Source organism: Acinonyx jubatus, chromosome C1 (assembly GCF_027475565.1).
Source record: "Acinonyx jubatus isolate Ajub_Pintada_27869175 chromosome C1, VMU_Ajub_asm_v1.0, whole genome shotgun sequence".
Classification (NCBI taxonomy): domain Eukaryota; kingdom Metazoa; phylum Chordata; class Mammalia; order Carnivora; family Felidae; genus Acinonyx; species Acinonyx jubatus.
In genome coordinates, this window is record NC_069381.1 from 40,087,667 (window position 1) to 40,110,059 (window position 22,393).

Sequence of the window (22,393 nt, forward strand, 5' to 3'; positions counted from 1 at the left end):
GGAGCCTGGAGCCTGTTTCCGATTCTGTGTCTCCCTCTCTCTCTGCCCCTCCCCCGTTCATGCTCTGTCTCTCTCTGTCCCAAAAATAAATAAAAACGTTGAAAAAAAAATTTTTTTTTAAATGCAGCGTAATTATCTGTATGGAAAATATCAGTTTCAATTTGCTCTCTCTCCCTTTTTATTGTCAGTCAACTCAAAAGAAAAGGATATAAATGAAATATTTACCTAAGAAATTATTTATGAAGGCTTTATGTTAGGAAAAACCTTACCAACAGTACAGCTGTCTTCAAGTACCACATCAACATTTCTGTCTCTGTACTCAACCCTGAAGTCCAACATCCGAGGTTGCCTTTCTACAATTTGCCTAGATGGCATTACAGGTCGAAATGCTGAAGAAGAAGAGGGAGCGGGAGCTGAAGCTGGGTGACTTGTTGGATCAAATGCAGGTCCTTGTATGGTCTCACCTCCATAGTCACTGAAATATTGACATAAAAAGGATTATCATCAACCAAATCATTACAAATTACCACTAAGGATCCATTTCCATTCCTGGCTAGTGTTGATCTTCCTATCTTATGTTGTACTTCCTCCATAAAATCTTTCCTAGTGACTGAAGGCCACATTATTCTCCCTCCCATCCTTGACTTTCTATGTCTATTAACAGTATCATACACATCATTTAGCATTTAATCAGGTTTTTGCCTCGTTGTTAATAATGTGAGTAAAACATTATTTTAGTTTCTATGAATTAAGAACAGTGTCTTCATTCACTTTCATTTATTCACTGAAGCACATTATTTAATTCATTAACTCTACTTTCCACAAAACTATTTCATAACTTTACCATCCTTAAACTTCCATTCTCCCTATCACACTCCTCAGTCTTTTTAAACTTTTTTTTAAGTTTATTTATTTATTTTGAGAGAGAGACAGCACGAGTTGGGAAGGCAGTGACAGAGAAGGAGAAAGAGAAACCCAGGCAGGCTCTGTGCTGCCAGAGCAGAGCCCGACCCAGGGTTCAAACTCACAAAACCGTGAGATCAGGACCTAAGCCAAAACCAAGAGACAGACATTTAATGAACTGAGGCACCCAGGTGCCCTGCACTCCTCAATCTTAAAAGATGATTTTTTTCCTACTGTGCAGAGAAAACGGATGCATGCCATCAAGAGGAAATTCCTTTACCTTTCTGATATCAAATCCACAAACTACCCATCATATGTACTCTTTTTTTTCTATAAAACAGAGGAGACATCATTCTATCTATACAAAATCTAAAACCATCTTCTAATAGCTTTGCATTATGGATTATGCTTTTCCTTTCTAGTATCTTCAACATCTCCTCTTCTGGATTGTTCTCAATAACATTTAAACACGTTCAAGTCTTAAAAATAAAATCTTTGCTCTGCCCACTTAATAGTTATCTCATTTGTAAAATGGGAAAATTAATTATATTTGTAGGGATTAAATCAGGTAAACATATGAAAAGCTTAGCACAATGCCTGGTGTCTAGTAAGATCTCAAACCTCAAACTCCATATATCCAAAGTTTAACTCCTTAATGTCTCCCCAAGCCTGATCCTCCTTCCATTATTCCTCACATTAGCCACCCAACCAGAAACTCCTGGCATTATCCTTGACACCATCTTAAGTCATAAGTCATCCACCTTTCCCCTCTGAAGCTGACACCCTGGGGCAAGTCATAAGCACCTCATGTATGGTTTGATGCAAAAGCCTAATGTCTATGTACCCCTTGCTCCCTTGCATGTCATTCCAGATCACCACTAAAATGAAATTGAAGACAGAAATGTCTTAATATCATTTTTCTTCGATACTCCCCTCTGGTCTTTATACAGAGCTAAAGAGGCATATAAGTCCCTGTATGATCCATATCCTATCTACCTTCCCATCCTTAGCTTGCTATGCTATCTCCATCTCTCTATGCTAATAGCCACAACAGCCTTTTATTTCTTCCATCTTACCTTGATCCTTCCCATTTCATGGGGGAACACACACTATTCCTTCTAAGAATATTCTTCCCATCTCATCCCTATATTCCATCTTTCTTCTAGTTAATTATATTCATACATATCTCAGATTGAACATTTTTCAACTCAGAGCATGTTTCACTACCTTAGACTGGTTCTAATTCCTCACCACCAACAATTATAATTGGTATTAATCATTTGACATTTAAGACCCCCGTAGAATATAAGTTCCACAAGGGCAAAGTTCCCATTTGTGTTTTTAATGGCCATATTTTCTGCCTAGAGCTCAAGAATTCACAGAGAAGGTACTTAAATATTTAACAAATAAGTAAAGAAATAATTATTAAATGATTTGGTTTTCTCTCACTTAATTTATCATATATAGCCACTTTTTCCCCCATTGCTGGGAGGAATAGGAAAGAAGGGAATATAAGGAATGCTTCCATTGATACATTATTGTATATATGTTCCACCACTAAAACTACAAGCTCACAAGCTCTATTCTAAAACATCTTTTTTCTCACCCTAAATTTGAGGAAAAACAATGGACTGGCAACCTGAACAGGACCAAGAATGACTAAAAACACACAAATAAGCAGTATTCATTCAAGTCAGGAAAAAAAAAATTACATTTACTTCACACTATTGCTTTGATTAGTGTTAACCAAATTTATATTACAAAATTGATTTAGTGAGTTGTGTGATCAGTCTTTTAAAGAACAGGATAGGAAACAAATTATCAGCATGTGGCACTTAATAGTTAGGACCAAGTATTGGTTCCTAAACTTTTTGATTCTGATACATATTTGCATATGTGTGTTTTGGATTCTAAGCATTCCTCATTGTAGGTCCTGGCCAAAAAAGTGTGATATCAGAGTTAAGATACTCTAGTAATCACTGATGCAAATACAAAACCCAAAACTCCCAGCTGTTAAGCTCAAGGAAAGTAATCTTAGAAGGAAGACATGGAAAAGAAAATGACCAAAGCAGGAAAGACTATAACTGCTGGAATTCAAATTGAGCTCCTAAATATCTATGAACAGAATGTTGTGTAAGGTTACTTAGTATCTCTAAATTTTGTCACAACTTCTCAGAACCTCGGAAAAATAGCTGAAGTTAATAGGCTGGTCACTGACTTACTGTTTGCTTAACTCCAAATTCATTCTTTTAAATATTTTTTTTTAATGTTTATTTTTGACAGAGAAAGAGAGTGCGAGCAGGGGAGGGACAGAGACAGAGGGAGACAAAGAATTCAAAGCAGGCTCCACGCTGTCAGTGCAAAGCCCAACATGGGGCTCAAACCCCAACATGGAGCTCAAACCCACAAACCATGAGATCACTATCTGAGCTGAAACCAAGAGTCGGGAAGCTGATTGAGCTACCCAGGCACCCCCAAATTCATTCTTCTATAGTCTATACTGTGATGCTGGTGCTAGCATTCTCCAAAATTCTATTTATTTTGGCATATGTTTCCCTAATAGATTCTGCATATAGGGGATACTAGCTAGGGATTATTTGTGAGGAGAGAAGGAAAGACTTCCTTCTTCCTGTTTGCATATATTTCTATCAGTACCATCCTGTAGCTTTCAGTCTCCTGCTTTTTTCGGCATTCATATAACCAGTTTCTTGACATCTCCTCAGATACCAGTAGCAGCTAAACAGTATGCATTCCACAGTGGCCTAATCCTCACTCGGATCCAAGGGGCTCCTCTGAGCTTCAAAGTTCTGTTAATCCCTTTGACCTAGAACTAAGAGTGCTGACTTCCTGAAGCAGTTATTATATCAAAGTTTTTTCAGTTTACTTTTTTACTGTTCCACACCTGTGTAACCAATCCTATATTAAATTCCCTTTGTTGAAATACCCATTTCTTTTTTGATAATGGAGGCATCACAGGAAACAAAATTCAGGAATTGGCTTGATTATGTCCTTGACCTTCAATACACTGCTGAGCTCCTTGCCAATGGAAAATGAGATGCTAGTGATCCAAGTCATGCACTGGCATAATGATTAATTACATTATCACTTACAGTTCATTATGATCAAATGCCTATTAAAACAAGTGCCTAAGGGGACCAAATGGCTATTGCACTTGGCCATTATGATAGTAATGACAATAAAGACTAGGAGCTGGCTGCTTCTGAATCTAATGGAAAGCTTAACAGAAGAAAATGACACACTTAGGGTTATTAACTTTCAGTTCAAGCCATGATAAGAAAGCTATAGAACTTCTGAAGTAGCACTTTCTTATTTCCTATAACCACAGGTATGATCCTGCTGAGAATCACACACAAAATTTAATTTTGCAGCTTGCATAATTATAGTGAAAGTTGAATATATATACTTCCTAATTCTCTTCTGTGAAAATTACAGCACAGTTTTCAAAGGAGTGGGATCCTAAAATATGGAATGGGGATACCCAAATGGGTTCAGATGAAGGTTACAATCTTGAATCCATGGTGTCCTTCTGAACCTCTTTTGTAAGCAGAGACATGACTAAAGTTAGCCTCCTCTTGTTGAAAACTAGTAATGATCTTACTTGAGACCATTGCCTTGAAAAGGGATGCCTATTCTCAAAACCTACCCCCACCATTCCTTCTTGTCTCTAAAATCAAATTGAGGTAGGCTCCAAGAAAGTAAGTACAATGTTTTAACTGAGCGAGGGCTTAAATCCAAAAATAATTATAAAATTTTGATAAATTATATCAGTAAAAACCTAGGGAACAGGCAAGGAAATCAATTTGAAGCGAATTTGACCAAAAGAGTTTGGGTAGGGCCAAATATAACATGTTTGCTTAAGCAGCTCTAAGTACCTCTAATAGTTTGCTTGTTGACTGAAACTTAAGTCCCAAAGGAGTCTACATTTAATAAGGATGAAATGCCCAAACTTTCCTGGCAAAATGTAGAAGAAATTCAGATGCTTAGAAAAATAAAGCTTAAGTGGATTACCATGTACAGTCTGAACATGCATATATCTTCCTAGTACATCACCCATGAGGTCCCAGAGGACGAGGACATTGCACTAAAGCATTCAGAAATACATTTATTTGTAAAAGTGTCTGCCTTCTTAAAAAAAACTGTAGAGGCTGTCTTCTGTGGATTGGGAATGACATGGGGAGATGAAACCACTGAATAAGCCTCCCTAATGGGCATGATGAGATGCCAGAGTGTTGAGGTCAAATGGCAGAATTTAGGAAGAAGAAGGTGGGAACAATTATGTTAACAGACAACAGAGACAAAATGCAGCAATCAGAAGATTTCAACCTCCAGAGATCTTTAGAAGTATTTAACTGAACATGATTATATCTAAGGAACAAAATTAAAAGTCAGCCAACTAAAATATTACTTGATCTAAAAACATGAGAAACCCTAGACCTGGTAGCCTAAAACCTGAGGTCCATAACCACAAAGGAGAGTCATAGTCACTCTCAGTTTCCAAACACAAGTTGTTTCACAAAGCCCCTGATCCCCACAAAGACAATGCAACAGGACCACACATATATATTGTAAATTTTCCTCTAAGACTTCACCTAAGAGACCTGCAGCCTTCAACTAGAGTGCCTGTGTACCAACAAAAGGAAAATATCTAAATCTTTAGGGGATTACTAGATGCTAACTCTAAACTGATACTAATTCCTAGGGATATAAAAGTGGAAGATTATGATGGTAAATCAAGTTTTGGCCCAAGTCCACTCATACTATATTCAAACAATCTGTCAACCTATCATGCAATTTCTTCTCCAGATTCTGAATGTATAATTGAAAGAGACACCTTCAGTAACTGGCAGACATCCCATATTGGCTTCCTGATCCATGGAGTTAGGGTTACTACATAGGAAGGGATAACAGGAGGAAACTGATCTTTTTCTCTATATTAATTTGCAATTACCAAGACAAGCATTTTATTTTTACCCAGAAGTGTAAACAATATACCTTCACTGCCTTTTCTAAAAGATTATGTAAACTCTCTCTAGCATAATAATCTAGTCTAGAGAGATCTTGATCACCAAGCATTCCACAAAACAACATTACGTTGATAACAATGTGAACTGATCCTGAAGAACAATAGTAGCAAGCACTGAGATGCTTTGTCTTATCAAATTAGAAGATACATGCCTCAAAAATGCAGGATCTCACCACCTTGGTGAAGTTTCTGGAGTTCAGTGGCCATAAACAAGTCAGGGTAAAAGGCAGTTGCTGTATCTTGCACTTCCCATCAATAATAAGAGATAACTAAGTTAACAGAGGAAGGAAAGATTTAGACTGGGAAAAGAAAAGATGGTTGTGTATACATGCTCACACCAACCAAAAACAAACTGCTGAAGCATAACAGCCTCCAAACAAAGATACCCCAAAAAGATAGCAGTGAAAGAAAAGCCTCCCAGTGGGGAGAACTTGATATTGTACCACAGGTTGACCTTTTCATTTAGAAAGAGAGATTGCCTGAGGTACAAACCTATACTGAATCACAAGCAATAGCTTATAGGTTGGCCAGCTGATCAGGACTTGGAAAGAATAAAATAAAATTAGGTGACAAGGAAGTCTGGGTGGAATTTATGAAAATGGATCTTTTAGAATGGACAGAATGTAAATATATGTTTTAGGGGAATGTTGCCTATAGGCTATCCGCTGGGGAAAAAAGGCTCTCAGTGTGGCATAAGATAACAATGTTCTATTGTGAGTCAGCTTTTTCCCTTACTACCCTAGGACTGTTCAATGCATTAATGTATAATGTAGTCATGCCAAAAGGAGGGAGGTTAGAGCACAATATCAACTTCCCCTTACCAAGTCTGAATCTGGCTACGGAAACTACTGAGTGTCTAAACTGCTACCAACAGAGACTAATACTGAGCCCCTAACATGGCATCATTCCTTAGGGATTTGGTAATGGATCATTTCTATCATGGAGGAGGAAACAATCTGTTCTCACTTAAAAAGACACTTTTCTGGATATGAAACTGACTTCCCTGATGTAATGATTCTGCCAGTAGCAACATTCATGTATTGAGGAAATGCTTATTGATCTATGGCTTCCCCTTGTTCTAAACAAGGAACTCATTTCACAGCAAAAGAGGTATAGTGCTGGTATCATTCATATATCCTGTTACCCTGAAGCACCTAGCTTGTCAAAACAGTGGAATGTCCTGCTGAAGACAGTTATGGCACAGGTTGGGAGACAACATACTCAAAGCTTGAGGCTCCACATTAAAGGATGTGGTGTATGCTTTATATCAGTGACCAAAACTATGATGTTTCTCATACTACCAGAAAACATGGGTATGAGAATTAAGCAGTGGTAGTGGTTCCTTTTATTATGCCTAACAACTTAACAGAATTTTTGTTTCCTGCTACTTTAGGCTCTGGTGGTTCAGAGATCACAGTTCCCAAAAAATGTAATGTTTCCACAATACTTTCGCAGAATTAGAACCTGAGAATGCCACTTGGCAGTTCTGTACTCCTCAGACTATTGAATCAACTAGCAAATGAAGGGATACTAAGTGAGGTGAAAGGTCCTGATTACCAAACTGGATTGCTGCTCTACAATGGACTATTTTCTGGTCTTCTCTAGGTTCCCTCAATGAGTTAAATAATAGACAGAAACATACAATATATCTGCCTCGGTCAAAAAATAAATATGAGTTGATAAACACCATCCTTAGTCAATGAGGAAAATTACACTACTGGTTCATAAAATTTTTAGGAAACAGGGGCGCCTGGGTGGCTCAGTTGGTTAAGCATCCAACTTCAGCTCAGGTTATGATCTTGCAGTCTGTGAGTTTGAGCCCCATGTCCACCTCTGTGTTGACAGCTCAGAGCCTGAGGCCTGCTTCAGATTCTGTTTCTCCCTCTCTCTCTGCCCCTCCCCTGGTCATCCTCTGTCTCCCTCTCTCTCAAAAATAAATAAACATTAAAAAAAACTTTTTTTTAATTTTTAGAAGACATAGCATGTGCTGTCTACTAACATGAGTAATTCATTAGCTCTTCCTTCTAACAATAACTGCCTGTAAAAATAATGTTTAAAAAGGTTCTGGACAATATGCTAAATAAATATTATACCAAGATGTAGTAAATAAACATGCACACATTTGGTGTTTTATGATTAAATTGTTTACATTTATGACAGCATAAGTTACACAGTTTATAAACATATGGTATTAGTAGTATATTGTCTAGTGAAATAAGCCTTGGAGGATGAGGCAGAAGACTTGCTTATATTCCTGACTCTATCAACATCATGCTATATCATCTGGGCCAAGTCATTTCATGCCTTATCCTACCTATAAAATGAGGGATAGTAACATCTTTGCTTTGCTTACAACTAAAATAGTCGTAATTGCCTTTGCTTGCTTACAACTAAAATAGTAACCGTAAAAACAAAGCTGTGGGATAAAGACCTTACACACGTGTATAAATTCCAACTTTTTTACCCAAAGGAAAAAATCTTAAAACAAAGGTGTGACATTGTCTAGTTTACTGAGCAAATTTACCTGAGTAAATTTATGTCAACTCTCTACCCTTCAGTTTCCTCATCTATGAAATATGAACACTTACCTCTTGAGGGTTATAATAAGTATTAAATGATGGAATATATGTCAATTACCTGACACAGTGCCTTAAGCACTAGGAAAATGTTAATTTCTTTGCTTTGAACTTTATGGGTACATTAAAAACCATATTCCCACTTTTGAATTCATACAAATATCTGATTTCAAGAAAAGCTATAAAGCACAGGGATTGGGCTGTTCTCCTTCCAAAAGTAATTCATATTAAAAAAATATTTTTGGTAGCTCTTTCCTCTGTTGAGGTATGAACTGACAAGTTAAGAGTCAGCTGTATTCACAGACTATATTCAATTTTACTACAAAAGTCAAATAAACAAAAATCCTTTTAACTACCTACATATACCATTCTTACTACTGTGTCTTCCACTTTCAGTGTTAAGTAAATGAGAAACTAACATTTTCTTTTCCTTTGGTCAATAGATCTACAAAAGGAATTTTCAGTTATGTCAAGTCCACACTGATTTCAAAGCTGAAGAAAAAGGTTAGGAAGGGAAAGAGTTGAAGACTATTACTAGATACAACTGATTTTCTTCTGTGCACATAAGTCATTGCTTTAACAAGCAAACAAAATAAACAAAACCCACTCTGATAAAAGTTAAACCTCAAATATGACAGTAACCTCATTAGAAGTCAATTTAGTGCTGTATCTCTACTTATATTAAGCAAAAACTATCATCTTTGACAGGAGAAGTGGAATGTTTCCAGGGATGAAGGAATTTCTACAGTTCACCCATAGCATAATACTGTTAATGTTAAGATATATCCAATATGTATTCAGAACCCAGCAGCTGAATCCACAAGGGTTTAGCAAGCAAAAATTTTGGCACAAAAAGTGGAATAACATTTACTCAAGAATAAAACTGGAGCCATATTTAGCAGTCTAAACCTTTTTAAACCAAAGCGGGGGAAAAAAAAAAAGATCATGAAGGAAGTTCCTGTAATCACCTGGTTTGCTTTCTAGACAAGGGTTTCAATAAAACTAAATGCTTTTGAACCAAAAAAGAAAAAAAGGAAAAAAGAAAAAAAAAGAAGAAAAGAGTAAACAAAAAAATTTTGGTACAGACTCTGGAAATCAGCCACATTTACTCTGGATGCAAAGTCTTTCTCACAGTTTTTTTTGTGTTTTTGTTTTTGTTTCTTTTAGGGAACAGGTCTGTAATCACTAAGGATAGTATTGGTACCAAACAAAATTTGCTTCCTTTCTAAATATAGACGATTTCCTATAAAGTACAGCACATTTTGCAATTCATGGTGAATTTTTTGACAGTTTTGCAACAGCACTTTTCTTTCTCTTCAAAACAACCTCATTCCTAGTCTGCTGTTTCTGTTTGCCTCATCTGCACTTAGCAGATCATGCTTCAGTGACTTAGAAATCCCAGCCACCAAAATTCAAGCCAAAGTTTGAATGGGGGATGGGGGGAAATCAAGTAATTAAACTACACTTGGAAGGGAGAATGGTTTTACCTCCTATGACTTTATAAGTGTCCTCTTTTAATCCAAACCAGAGTCTCCAATTTTAAGGAAAGAAAACTTAAGAAAAGTTACTTCTAATTTAAGGAATTATTATTTTGTAACTTAGAGTTCTCTTGGCATCATCTTCCAATTTTACCTTCCGGCAATGACACAAAACCATGAAGACCATTCCACATGTTAACAATGGATTCTTCAGATGAAATAGTTCAATGTTCTAGGAAGTTTCATCAATTAAGAACTTACTGAAATTGTTGCAAGTTATCATATACTTAATTTAGAAAACAAAAGTGAGTGGGAAAAAGAATGTAGTAAACTGGTTGGAGACAAAGGCTGAATTGGTAGATGATAACCATGTTTTAGAGCTGCTGAGATTCAGTTCTTTCCACTTTATGAATTAGAATATGACCTTGAAAAGCTTTCTTTCTTCCTTTCTTTTTTATTTTAGAGACAGAAAAAGACAAACAGTGTGCAGGCAAGCAGGGGAGAGGTGCAGAGGGAAAGAGTGAGAGGATCTCAAGCAGGCTCCACACTCAGTGCAGAACTTGACACGTGGCTCGATCCCACAACCTTGGGATCATGACCTGAGCTGAAATCAATAGTCAGACACTCAACCGAATGAGCCACCCAGGCACCCGAAAAGCTTTCCTAAAAATAAATTAAAACCAGCTTTAAAAATAGTACCACCCATTCTGAAATAACATAATACAGTTAAAAGCTACAGACTTTAGGAAATTGATATAATAAAAATGTCTGTAAGAACAGTAACAATATTAATGAGCTTCTACACCAAAGAATGCTGTATCAAATGCTCTATCAAAAAGCAAAACAAAAAGATTAACAATTGTCTCTTTTTGCTTTGCTAAATTCTCATCCTATCATTAAGCACCTTATAACATACCTTTGTAGAATGCCATTTTCCTGGGGTATTACACCATTGATAGCTGCCTGCAAACAAAAAACAGAGAAGCCCATTTAACAAAAAAAAAAAAAAAAAAAAAACAAAAAACAAAAAAAAAGAACAAAAACAAAAAAACAGAAAAACAAAAAACAAAAACAAAAACAGAAAAATGCTCAGAGATGGGGTGGGGTGGAGAAGACTGTACAGGAAAATAAGTGTAATTTTGGAAAATAAACTGTAAACAGATACTAAATGTTTCCCTAGTAATACAAAATATTCTCTAAAATGTTTCTCTACTTGCTATAATAAAACCGTATTTTAAGAAAAAAATGCATTTGGCATATAATATACCCAAATCTTGAGTCATAAAAAGCTTAGTTCCAGTCTTCATTCAAGCAAAACACCCACAAAAACCAATGTTTAAGAAGGTCAGAACAAGTAAAATCAGTACCGTAAAGTAATATTTTTAACATTATTTCCTTCTTCAGATTAAGATATAAAATCACAAATGAAAAATTCCAGTAAGAATTTTAGAATTAGCTCAGAAATTAAATTCACTCTTTCATGTTATAATTATAAATCTTCATAAAAAGACCATCTAGAAGGAAAAAACGTAGAGGCATAAATTCTTTGATAAACACAATACCACAATTGTACCAGGTTACAAAAGGAGGCAGGAGCATCACTGGGAAGTTTCCATAAAACATTCCTGAAGTTGGTCTCTATCCTAACAAGTCACCAATTACTCAGAACATAGCACAGAGGTGACATGATACGGACGTTTTTGCAGACTACTAAGCAAACAGGCTGCTACATCCTGGATTGTCACTACAGGTAATAGAGAAGATTCACTGGAGGAAAAACTTTGCATTTCCAACTCTGCCTCTGCATCATAACAACTTCTTCCCTCTCCATGCCCATCCAAGTCCACATCAAAATGAAAAAACAAACAAACAAAAAACCTAACACTTCAATGCTTTATCAGCTGCCTGAAAATCATCTCCAAAAAGGAGTTTGTGTATTTGGTGAAACATTAATCTAAATATTTGCCAGAAGTGGGTCAAGTTTACAATGTTATTCTGTAGAATGGAAACAGAGTAGAGTGTAAGGTATTTCCTATAAATTTTGAGAGTTGTAATGCTCCACTGGCAAAAAAGAAAGAAAGAAAGAAAGAAAGAAAGAGAGAGAGAGAGAGAGAGAGAGAGAGAGAGAGAAAGAAAGAAAGAAAGAAAGAAAGAAAGAAAGAAAGAAAGAAAGAAAGAAAGAAAGAAAGAAAGAAAGAATCACAGATTAATACAGAGAGTGGATTCCATAGAACCCTGACAACTCTGGAGGCTCATAAATCTTTTGAGCCAAACATGCTAACATGGGTTTTCAAAGCCACAAATGCAATGGAAGCATCTCTGTCTACAGCCAGGTCAATTATCTCTTTTCTCTTGACAGCAATGGTTCCACATACAAATATCTTCTTTGCTAAAAATTAGGAAAACAGTAAGAGAATTTTCTGTGCTGTTGGAAAAGAAACAAAATACCAGAGTTTGGAAAGACTGTGTTCAAATTTTCACTCAGGAATGCCAAGGTGTAATGGAAAGAATATTAAGGATTTATAAAGTCCAAAATTTGAATCTAGACTTTCCCACTTATTAATTTTATGATATTAATATGTTCTATAATCACTGAACCTCTTTCAGCCTGTTTCCTCATCTCTATAATGAACTATACCCTCAGCCAAACTGGGCCTTTTTGTTCCTCAACAGCATCAAGTTCCTCTAGTTCTTAGGTCTTTTGAAGATATTATGTCTGTTTGAAATGCTCTTTCCTCATTTCTTGTCTGGCTAAATCTTAATGATAACCAAAATTTCTGTTAGATACACTTTTTCAAATAATACTTCTTTGGTCAACCCCCATCTATATAGGTTTATGCTCACATAGAACCCTGTGCTTTTCCTTCATAGTAATTAATAATTACTTATTTGGTGGTTGTTTTATGTCTGTCTTTCTCAATAGGGTGTAAGCTCTGTGACAGACAAGACAATAACAATTTTGTTCACTACTTTATCCCCATTGCCTAGCACAGTGCAGGAACTAAACAGCACTCAATACTTATTTGTTAAATTAAGGATGATAGGGAGTACAAAAATGAAAAACAAAACAAAACAAAACAAGTCACACAGCCAAGTGACCAAAGCTCAAAAAGCTTCCTAGATGAAATAATGTCTCAACCAAGACTGAAGGATAAGTGAAAACTAGCAAGAAGGGGTAGGACACATCACTGTCCAGGAACAGTGACATACCTCCGCTTTCTTTTTCCTAGATCTTAGATCGTTTTAAATAATGTATTTCATTTTGGATAGGAAGTTAGTTTCTGACCTCAACCTTATGTACATAATAAATTCTGTACATAAATATGTAAAATGCAATCCAGAATGAAGGTACAATAAAAATATAATTTGCTAAAGGAATATAGAATAGGGAAAGAGATTTTTATGAGGATTAAGAAAAGTTTCAGAAAAGAGATGGCATTCGATCTGGACACTGAATAATGAGTGGATACAGAAGCAAAGGAAAATTTCAGAAGAGTTCAATTTTGAACATGTTAACTTTGAAGTGACAGGATATCATTTGTTTAGTTAACAAGTATGTTAATAATTGCCAACTACATACCAAGCTCTGTGCTAGGCAATGGAGATATACTAATAAATATAACATAGCTTGCATTCTAGCAGGGACAAAAATATATTCAATAATTAATTTTACTATAAGCAGTTCAGGTAATATCCAAATGGAGACAAAAGTAATTTAAAAATTCAGAGGTAGATTAATTAAAGCTATATATGTTTAAAGGCAAATAAAAGAAGCCCTAAAAATATTTTAATTCTCCCTCCCTATAAACTTTCTTCTTTGGTGAAAAGAAGAGAGATAGAGTATTGGGGAATTCATACATGTAAGAAAAAGACGAGAGAAATCTAATGACAAAAATTAATATAGAAGGGTTAGATATAAGGGCAAAAACCATGAATATGTCACAGAGGGAGCAAAGAAGGTACTGTAGGGAAGGATTAGACAAAACTGAAAAATGTGAAAATAGTCTAATATTATGAGGCCTAAGAAGAGATTATTAAACATATTTTTTAAGTTTTAGTAAAAATTAGCTTATAAAAGGCTAAAAAATACAAGGGAAATAAAGTATAACTCGTGAAACAGTGTTTAAAGTATAAAAATAGGATTATCAGTATAATACTCATTATTCTCAGTATATACACATTAGTTACTAACAAACCACCATTTTTCCAGGCTTCAATGATTACATCATCATAGCATTATCATCAGCTCTATTCTTATCAGCAGCCTCCTCAGCTGGTTAATCTCCAAATTACTGATTGCAGATAAGTAAAAATAAATATTTAATACATTTAAGTTACAAGAATTTATAAATAGAAAAAAACATTTAAAAGTTTATGATAATAGAAATAATAAACACATTTTCATTATACATATACATATATATAATCGTATATATTATTAGTTGACAGAATTAAGAATATAGGCAACTCTACATATTCCACATCTTTGGAAAGCCTGTGAACTAGAATAATAATTATTATTGTTAACACTGGCTTTGTTGTGTCCATTATCCATTTTTCCATCTCCTGAACATACTTAATATATAGAAAAATACTTTCTAAAATTTGTATACTTTTGTTCAATTTGAAATTACTACTCTATGGTATGTCAGATTCAAAATATTTTCAAAATAACTAAAAACTAAACATTGGGTCCACAAAGTACAGTACTAGTATTTTAGCATTCACAACTCTGATCTTGCCATCAAGTGAATTCTTCAAACAAATACAGACTTTCTCTCCTCCAATCATACTGATCCTTTACAGAATATCCTCTTTTCCACCAATTCAAATTCCTTCATTCTTTTATTCACTGAGCACAGTGCTAGAGAAAATATAAAAATGATGAGACACATTCCTCCCAGGACAGGCAGTTATAGAAACAACTAATTGTAAAGCAATGTGAAAGGCAATATAGGATCATGAAGGAAGGAATGCCTATTGTTGCCTAATGGAGTTGAAGACCCAGATGTGAATCATTTTCTTCAAGAAAATTTAACTGACTCACACTACCTTTTTCTCAATGATTTTTCTTCCTTTATTTTTTTTTTAAGTTTTTACTTAAATTCTAGCTAACATACAGGGTCATATTGGCTTTAGGTGTACAATTAAGTGATTCAACACCGGTGCTCATCACAAGGGCACTCCTTAATCCCCATCACCTATTTAACCCATCCTCCCACCCACCTCTCCTCTGGTAACCATCAGTTTGTTCTCTATAGTTGAAGTCTGTTTCTTGGTTTGCCTTAAAAGTCTCAATGATTCTTCCACTGTGTTGTACTTACATAGCACTCATGCATCTTATTCATTCATTTGATATTTCATTCACTCATTCCAACATTAACTCATCCCACAAATATTTAATTAATCATCTGGAACTATTCTGAGTATTGAGAAAACAAAAGAAGATATCAGTGTCCACACTAAATTGATAAAATCATCCTCCTCTCATGATTTCACCCTGAGTAGAGCCAATCAGAAGTATTGTAAGAGCCCATCATTCTACAGCTATGAATTGTGGAATTTTCACCTTTAATCTTGTATTGAGGGGAGATGGAGGGACACTGTGTGTCTCCTCTACTCTCAATACTCCACTACAAACAATACTACTTCACCTGACACCAGATGTGTGGGTTTTCTATACATCAAGCAATTCTGCAACACCAGCTAAGTGTTCTACAATTTAACTCAATTCTGACACTGTCTACCAGTATCAGATCCCACCAGTTAAGGGCTCAGGACCATAAAACTACTCCCCACCTCCCCCTCTTCAGATGCTCATCACAAAGTCCAGACTGTTACCTGTGCTTCTGACCCACCTGCCATACATCAGAGATTCCCACAACCCTCTCTTCAATTAATTTGCTAGAGCGGCTCAAAGAATTCAGGAAAACATTTTACTTCTTAATTTACTGACTTATTATAAAAGGATACAATTCAGGAAAAACTAGATGGAAGAGATGCCTACAGAAAGGTATGTGGGAAGGCATGCGGAGCTTCCATGCTTTCTCTAGGCACACTCTCCCTCCACATATACTACTCCCCAACCTGGGAGCTTCCCAACCTGCATTATTGGGATTTTTATGGAAGCTTCAATTACATAAGCATGATCAATCACTAATTCAATTTCCAGTCCTTCTCCCCTTCCTGGAGGATAGAGTAGGACTGATTGAAGCTTCTAATCATGGTTTGGTCTTTCTGGTGACCAGCCCCCATCCTGAAACTATCCAGGAGCCCAAAAGTCTCCTCGTTAGAACAAAAGACACTCGTATCACCCAGGAAATTCCAAGGGATTTAGGAGCTCTATGGTCAAGAACTAGGATCAAAGGGGCGTCTGGGTGGCTCAGTTGGTTAAGCATCCGACTTCAGCTCAGGTCATGATGTCACGGTTCATGAGCTCAAGCCCCACCTCGGGCTCCATGCTGACAGCTCAGAGCCTGGAGCCTGCTTCGGGATCTGTGTCTCCCTCTCTCTCTGCCCCTACCCCTGCTCATGCTGTCTCTTTCTCTCTCAAAAATAAATAAATGTAAAAAAAAAAAACAAAAACAAAACTAGGGTCAAAAATGAAATAGCAGAACAAAAGATGCCACTAGTATTATTCTTATCACTTAAGAAATTATAAGGGTTTTAGAAGCTCTGTGTCAGAAACTGAGGGACAGAGACCAATATATTTTTTTCTATTATTTCACAGACCTTATTAGTATTCTGTTAATCAAAGGAGCTATAAGAAAAGGATCCATTTTGGGATGAAAACTTTCCCAGCTACAAAAGTGACAGGCCAAAGAAACAAAAGTAGATATAAATGTCCACACTAAATTGTAGAGTTCTAGAGAAAGAATATGAGATAATGGTGGGAAACCAATGAGGCCTCAAAAAAGATGCTCTACACCATTTTCTCCCTCTTTCTTTCTGGGCAGAAAGGAAAGTTTTTTCCACAAATGATTATTTAATTTTCTGTAAATATCTGTAACAGACTGTTTCCAACAATCTACTATATTTATACTCTTCTAAATGTTCTTTCAAATTCCTCCTTGCAAACATGTTCATCACTATGATAACCCTTCTTCAAGTACTCTATTGATAACTCTTCCTTCCACTGATTATAAACTTCAATAGAGGAATATATAAGATACTAAATGAAGGCAAAGGCAAAACAGTGGAAGTAATTTGAATGCCAGGAAAAAGCTGGGAAGAAGGGGTGATGTTTGAACCAAATGTTAAAGCAGAGCTCTTCTAGGGGGAAAAGCTGAGTAAGAGCATTCAGGGGAAAAAAATCTTTTTTTTTCTGTAAGTCCATTCAAGAAGTGGAAACTAGTTTTGTGTGGCTTCAGCAAAGGTTTGGGTGAGGAAGCAGTGAGGAGCCAGTTGGAAAGGTAAGCAAGAGGTAGATTATGAGAAGCAGTATAAATACAAGCATTAAAAGTTTTACTTAACCTGAAGATAATGGGCAGGCAACTGCTGCAACTGAAATTTGCCCTTCAGGAACATCATTTGGTCAGCACTGTGAAACACGAATTGAAAAGAGAAAATTGTTGAGAATGATGCCCAGGCTTCTGGCTTGGGTAACTGAGTAGATTATTCCTGCTCCAGTCCTCCCAATCATCACAACTGGCAAGCAATTCTAAAGATTCCGTCACTCAAGTAAAAAATATATAGTCATCCTCAATTCCTTTCTCTCACATTTCACATCTGACCTATGAGAAATTCTACTTGCAAAATGTAGAATCTCCTTGATTACCACCCTATCTAAACCATCATCTTTCCTCTGGATTTCAGTAGTTTCCAAACTGGTCTCCCTGCTTCTGTCTTTGCCTCACTTGCTTACTGCTTGTTCACACAGAAGCTACCATGATGCTTATAATTGTCAAGTCAAATAAAACCCTTTCCATACTCTAATGCCTTCCCATACCAGCAGAGTAAAACTCAATGACTGTATTCTGACCTTGTAAGAAGACTGTATTAGCTGGCTCCAGCTCCTTCACTGACATCATCTTCTTACAATATCTCTGAGGTTCACTTACTCTAGGTGCTCTGATTTCCTTACAATTTCTTGAACAAGTGAAATATGCTCCCACATCAAACCCCTTATATTTATTTTTCCTTCTGCCTACAATGCTCTTTAGATATCCACATATCTCACTCCCTCACTTCAGTAAGGTTTCTACTCAAAGGTCATCTCAGAAAGACTTTCCCTAACCATTCTATCTAAAAGAGAACCTCTTAGCCATAACACTCTACCTAACAAATTGTTTGTCTTTTTGTGTTATCTGTCTAACCTCATCCTTTTGTGAGATCCAAATGACCTTATTTTGTTCACTGATGTGTCCTCAACACCAACAACAATGCCTGGTCCCTAGGTGTTGTGAGTTAACATATACTGAATACATGAATGAATATGTATTCATGAACCCAAGAACATGAGCAAAGTGACAGGCTGGTGAGGATAGGGAGATTTGAGGCCTTCGGTTTTAGGCATACTGATTTTGAAGTACACTTGGAACATTCATATAGAAATGTCTTGGGGCGCCTGGGTGGCTCAGTCGGTTGAGCGCCCGACTTCAGCTCAGGTCATGATCTCACAGTTTGTGAGGTTGAGCCCCGTATTGGGCTCTGTGCTGACAGCTCAGAGCCTGGAGCCTGCTTCAGGTCTGTGACTCCCTCTCTCTCTGCTCCTCCCCTGCTCACACCCTGTCTGTCTGTCTCTCTCTCTCTCAAAAATAAACATTAAAAAAAAATTTTTTTTTAAAGACATATCCAAGAGATCAAGAATGTAAAATGTGTGAGTTCAATATTCTGACTTTGGAGTCATGGGTCATCTACTTGAAAAGTATTTGGAAAAAATAGAACTACCAAATGATCCAGCAATCTCACTTCTGGGGATATATCTGAATTAATTGGAAGCAGGGTCTCAAAGAGATACTTGTATACTGATGTTCACAGCAGCACTATTCACAACAGCCAAGAGGTGGAAGCAACCCAAATGCCCATTAATAGTAATGAATAAAGAAAACAGGGACACCTGGGTAGCTCAGTCAGTTAAGCATCTGACTCTTGACCTCAGTTCAGGTCTTAACCTCAAGGTCAAGGTTATTATATATATAATGTATACATAATTAAAAATTATATATATAAATAAATATATATATATTATATATAAGAGAAAATGTGGTATACTCATATAATGGAATACGATTCAGCTTTATAAAAAGGAAATACTGTCACAGACAATAACATGGATAAACCTTGAGTGCATTATGTTAAGTGAAATAAGCCAAAAAATGTCAAATGTCAAAAAATGACAAATACTGTATGATTCTATTCATATGAAATACTTAGCATAGTGAAATTCATAGAAACAGAAAGTAGAATGGGAGGAGGGAAAAAGGTAAAGTTGTAGATTAATAGGTACAGAGTTTCAGTTTAGCGAGATGAAAACATTCTGGAGATCTGTTTCACAACAATGTGAATATACTTAACACTATTAATTTACTCAAAAAAGAATAAGATGGTACACTTTATGTTTTATGTTATAAAACCAACTTTTTAAAAAGTCTTTGCAAAAGTCTTACGAATGTATTAAGTTTATCCAAAATGAAGGATAATGTGAACAAAGAAATGGCTCATGATGGAATCTATGGAATGTCAGTATTTAAGGAGTATGTACGAAAAACAAAATCAGAGAATATATTAAAAAGAAGTTATCAGAGAAGTAGGAGGAGATACATATATGCTCATCTGAGCCTCAACATAAATCTCAGTTACAGTTACATATATGCATTAACCAAATTTGTAATGGTGCAATTGGCCCCAGGGAATTTACCAAATATGATGACCTACTGTCATTAATAGAAAATGGATAAAAAAGAGATGGCATACAAACAGTAATTTTTATACTTTCTTTTTATATTTTCTTTTTTAAACAAACAAAAAAAAACTACAGTAATAATTCGTATTCAATATTTCTCTGGTCTATAATCCACTATTATAGGATGGAATCAATTGTAGGATGTTCTATGTTCTGTAGTCTGACAGATCTGTTTTCAAATCCTTGTTCTATCATGTGTTTATTACCTGTATGACTTTGACCATGTTAAATTGGCCAAAAGATTTAGTTTCCTTATCTACAAAATGGAGTAATAATACCAACTTAATTCACAAGGTTGTTATAAGGATTAAATGAGGTAATACAAGAAAGTACTCTATAAATGTTAGCCACTGTAAATATTCATCCTTATATGTTTTTTGTTTTAGTCTATTTTGCTATATGCTATATACCACTGGTGCATAAATGTCTGCCTCATGCTGGGCTAAAAATACAGATATACTGAAGTCCTGACCCCCGTGATTCAAATTCAGGTAGTATGGAATGGGGCCCAGAAATTTGTTTTTTCCCCTCACAAACTCCTCCAGAGATTCTTATGCACGGCCAAGTTTGGGAACAAGTACAGATTGTTTACAGCATAAATTTTAGAGACCTATATAAAATCCTTTATTCTGACATTACATATACAATCTATTAATTCCCCCTAAACCATTTATTATTTTCGAAGTTACTTAATGTCTAAAAGCATAGATCCTTCAGAAGCTCATATGTAGAATGAGTATATTATTAAATATGCTCAAAGTGAAGAGTGAAGGCTCTTACAGCAGAATGCCAGTGTTTCCTAGCTCCATCATTTACTAGTTACGTAATTTTAAGAAAGTTACTTACATTGTCTCAGTTCCCTCATCAGTAAAATGAGAGTGATAACAGTACTTGTTCACTGGGATTTGATGAAACTTATTGACACATACTAAATGCTTAAATGGTATTTGATAAATAGTAAAATACTCAGTAAAGATGAGCTGCTTTTATTGTAACATTTGACATACCAAGATTTTTTTTCCTTTGTTTTAAATTCCAGTATAATTAATGCACAGTGTTATATTCATTCCAAGTGTACAATATGGTGATTCAACAATTCTATACATTATTCAGCGCTCATCACAGTAAGTGTAATCTTAATCCCCCTACCCCTCCCTCTGGTAACTACCAGTTTATTTCTCTATATTTAAGAGTATGCTTTTTTGTCTTTTTCTTTCTTTTTGTTTCTTAAATTCCATAATAAGTGAAATCATATGGGTGTTTATCTTTCTCTGACTGACTTATTTCACTTAGCATTATATCCTCTAGATCCATCCATGTGTGCCATACCAAGATTTATTCCTGTTTAAAATCACAAATAGTTATTCATCACAAAATGTTGAAAGCAAGGAATGGACACTATTAAAAAAAAAAGATTTTCAACATTTACCTATTGCAGACAACTTACTTCTGGAGATTTTTCCTCTCTTCACTACTTAAATAATGGTTACATCATCTAAATACTCTATCACTTACAAATAAGATGATGAAACCACAGTTGAAGAAAAGTGAATAGTTTAACAGCCCCACAAGTCTAAATTTAAATTTATTTAATGTGTTGGTTTTTTAAATTTTTTTTACCAATCTATTGCTGTTTACCTTTGTACTAAAAAAGAATTACAATTGGCAACCCTAAAACAGCTCCTAACAGCCAAGTATTTCATGTTAATAAGGTCTAATTTGATTTTTTTTTCCTTTAGGGAAAGAAACCAGAAAGCAGAACAATTTAGGAAATGTAACCATTCCACAATCTGTTTTTAGTCAAATACAAAAAATGTTCACTGAATCCTTCCAAGTAGGTATCACTATCAAAATAGCTCAACATGCAGCATCAGCAATGGTGTAGACCAAATTAAAGTCAAAGAAATACAAGACAGATCCTAAAATTAATAATGGTACCTGAGAGACTCACCCTTGTCAAATAAATATCTAAGGATGAAAAACCAAATAGCAAATTGGGAAAACCATATAGCTGGGATCAAAAGGAACTGGCAACCAAGATCTCATTTACTAAAAGCAAAAATTAGGAAAGGTGGTTTCAGTGACAGTCACTTCCCTTCCCCAGGTTCTTTGCCTCTCCTGAGGAAACTTCATGGTACTTAGACTTTGGTCAGCATCACATAAAGACCTAGTCACCCCTCTCTCTTCTGCTTAGTATAAAATAACTGCCTTCTACATCCGGATGGCCAACAGGCACATGAAAAGATGCTCAACGTCGCTCCTCATCAGGGAAATACAAATCAAAACCACATGCAGATATCACCTCACGCCAGTCAGAGTGGCTAAAATGAACAAATCAGGAGACTATAGATGCTGGAGAGGATGTGGAGAAACAGGAACCCTCTTGCACTGCTGATAGGAATGCAAATTGGTGCAGCCGCTCTGGAAAACAGTGTGGAGGTTCCTCAAAAAATTAAAAATAGACCTACCCTATGACCCTGCAATAGCA

General features: G+C 35.8%; 1 protein-coding gene across 3 annotated transcripts in view; it reads right to left on the reverse strand.

The window, feature by feature from the left end:
* Positions 1-22,393, reverse strand: part of FAF1 (Fas associated factor 1) — a 508,536-nt gene that overhangs the window by 343,438 nt on the left and 142,705 nt on the right. The window contains exons 3-5 of one of the 3 annotated variants that reach the window (XM_015070778.3): positions 17,475-17,541; positions 10,918-10,964; positions 270-475 (exon numbers count right to left, since the gene is read on the reverse strand). In XM_015070778.3, the coding sequence (XP_014926264.1) occupies positions 270-475; positions 10,918-10,964; positions 17,475-17,531 (310 nt within the window). In that variant the 5' untranslated portion in view covers positions 17,532-17,541. The remainder of the gene's footprint in view (positions 1-269; positions 476-10,917; positions 10,965-17,474; positions 17,542-22,393) is intronic. The other 2 variants (XM_015070768.3, XM_027059229.2) reach the window with 2 other exon arrangements.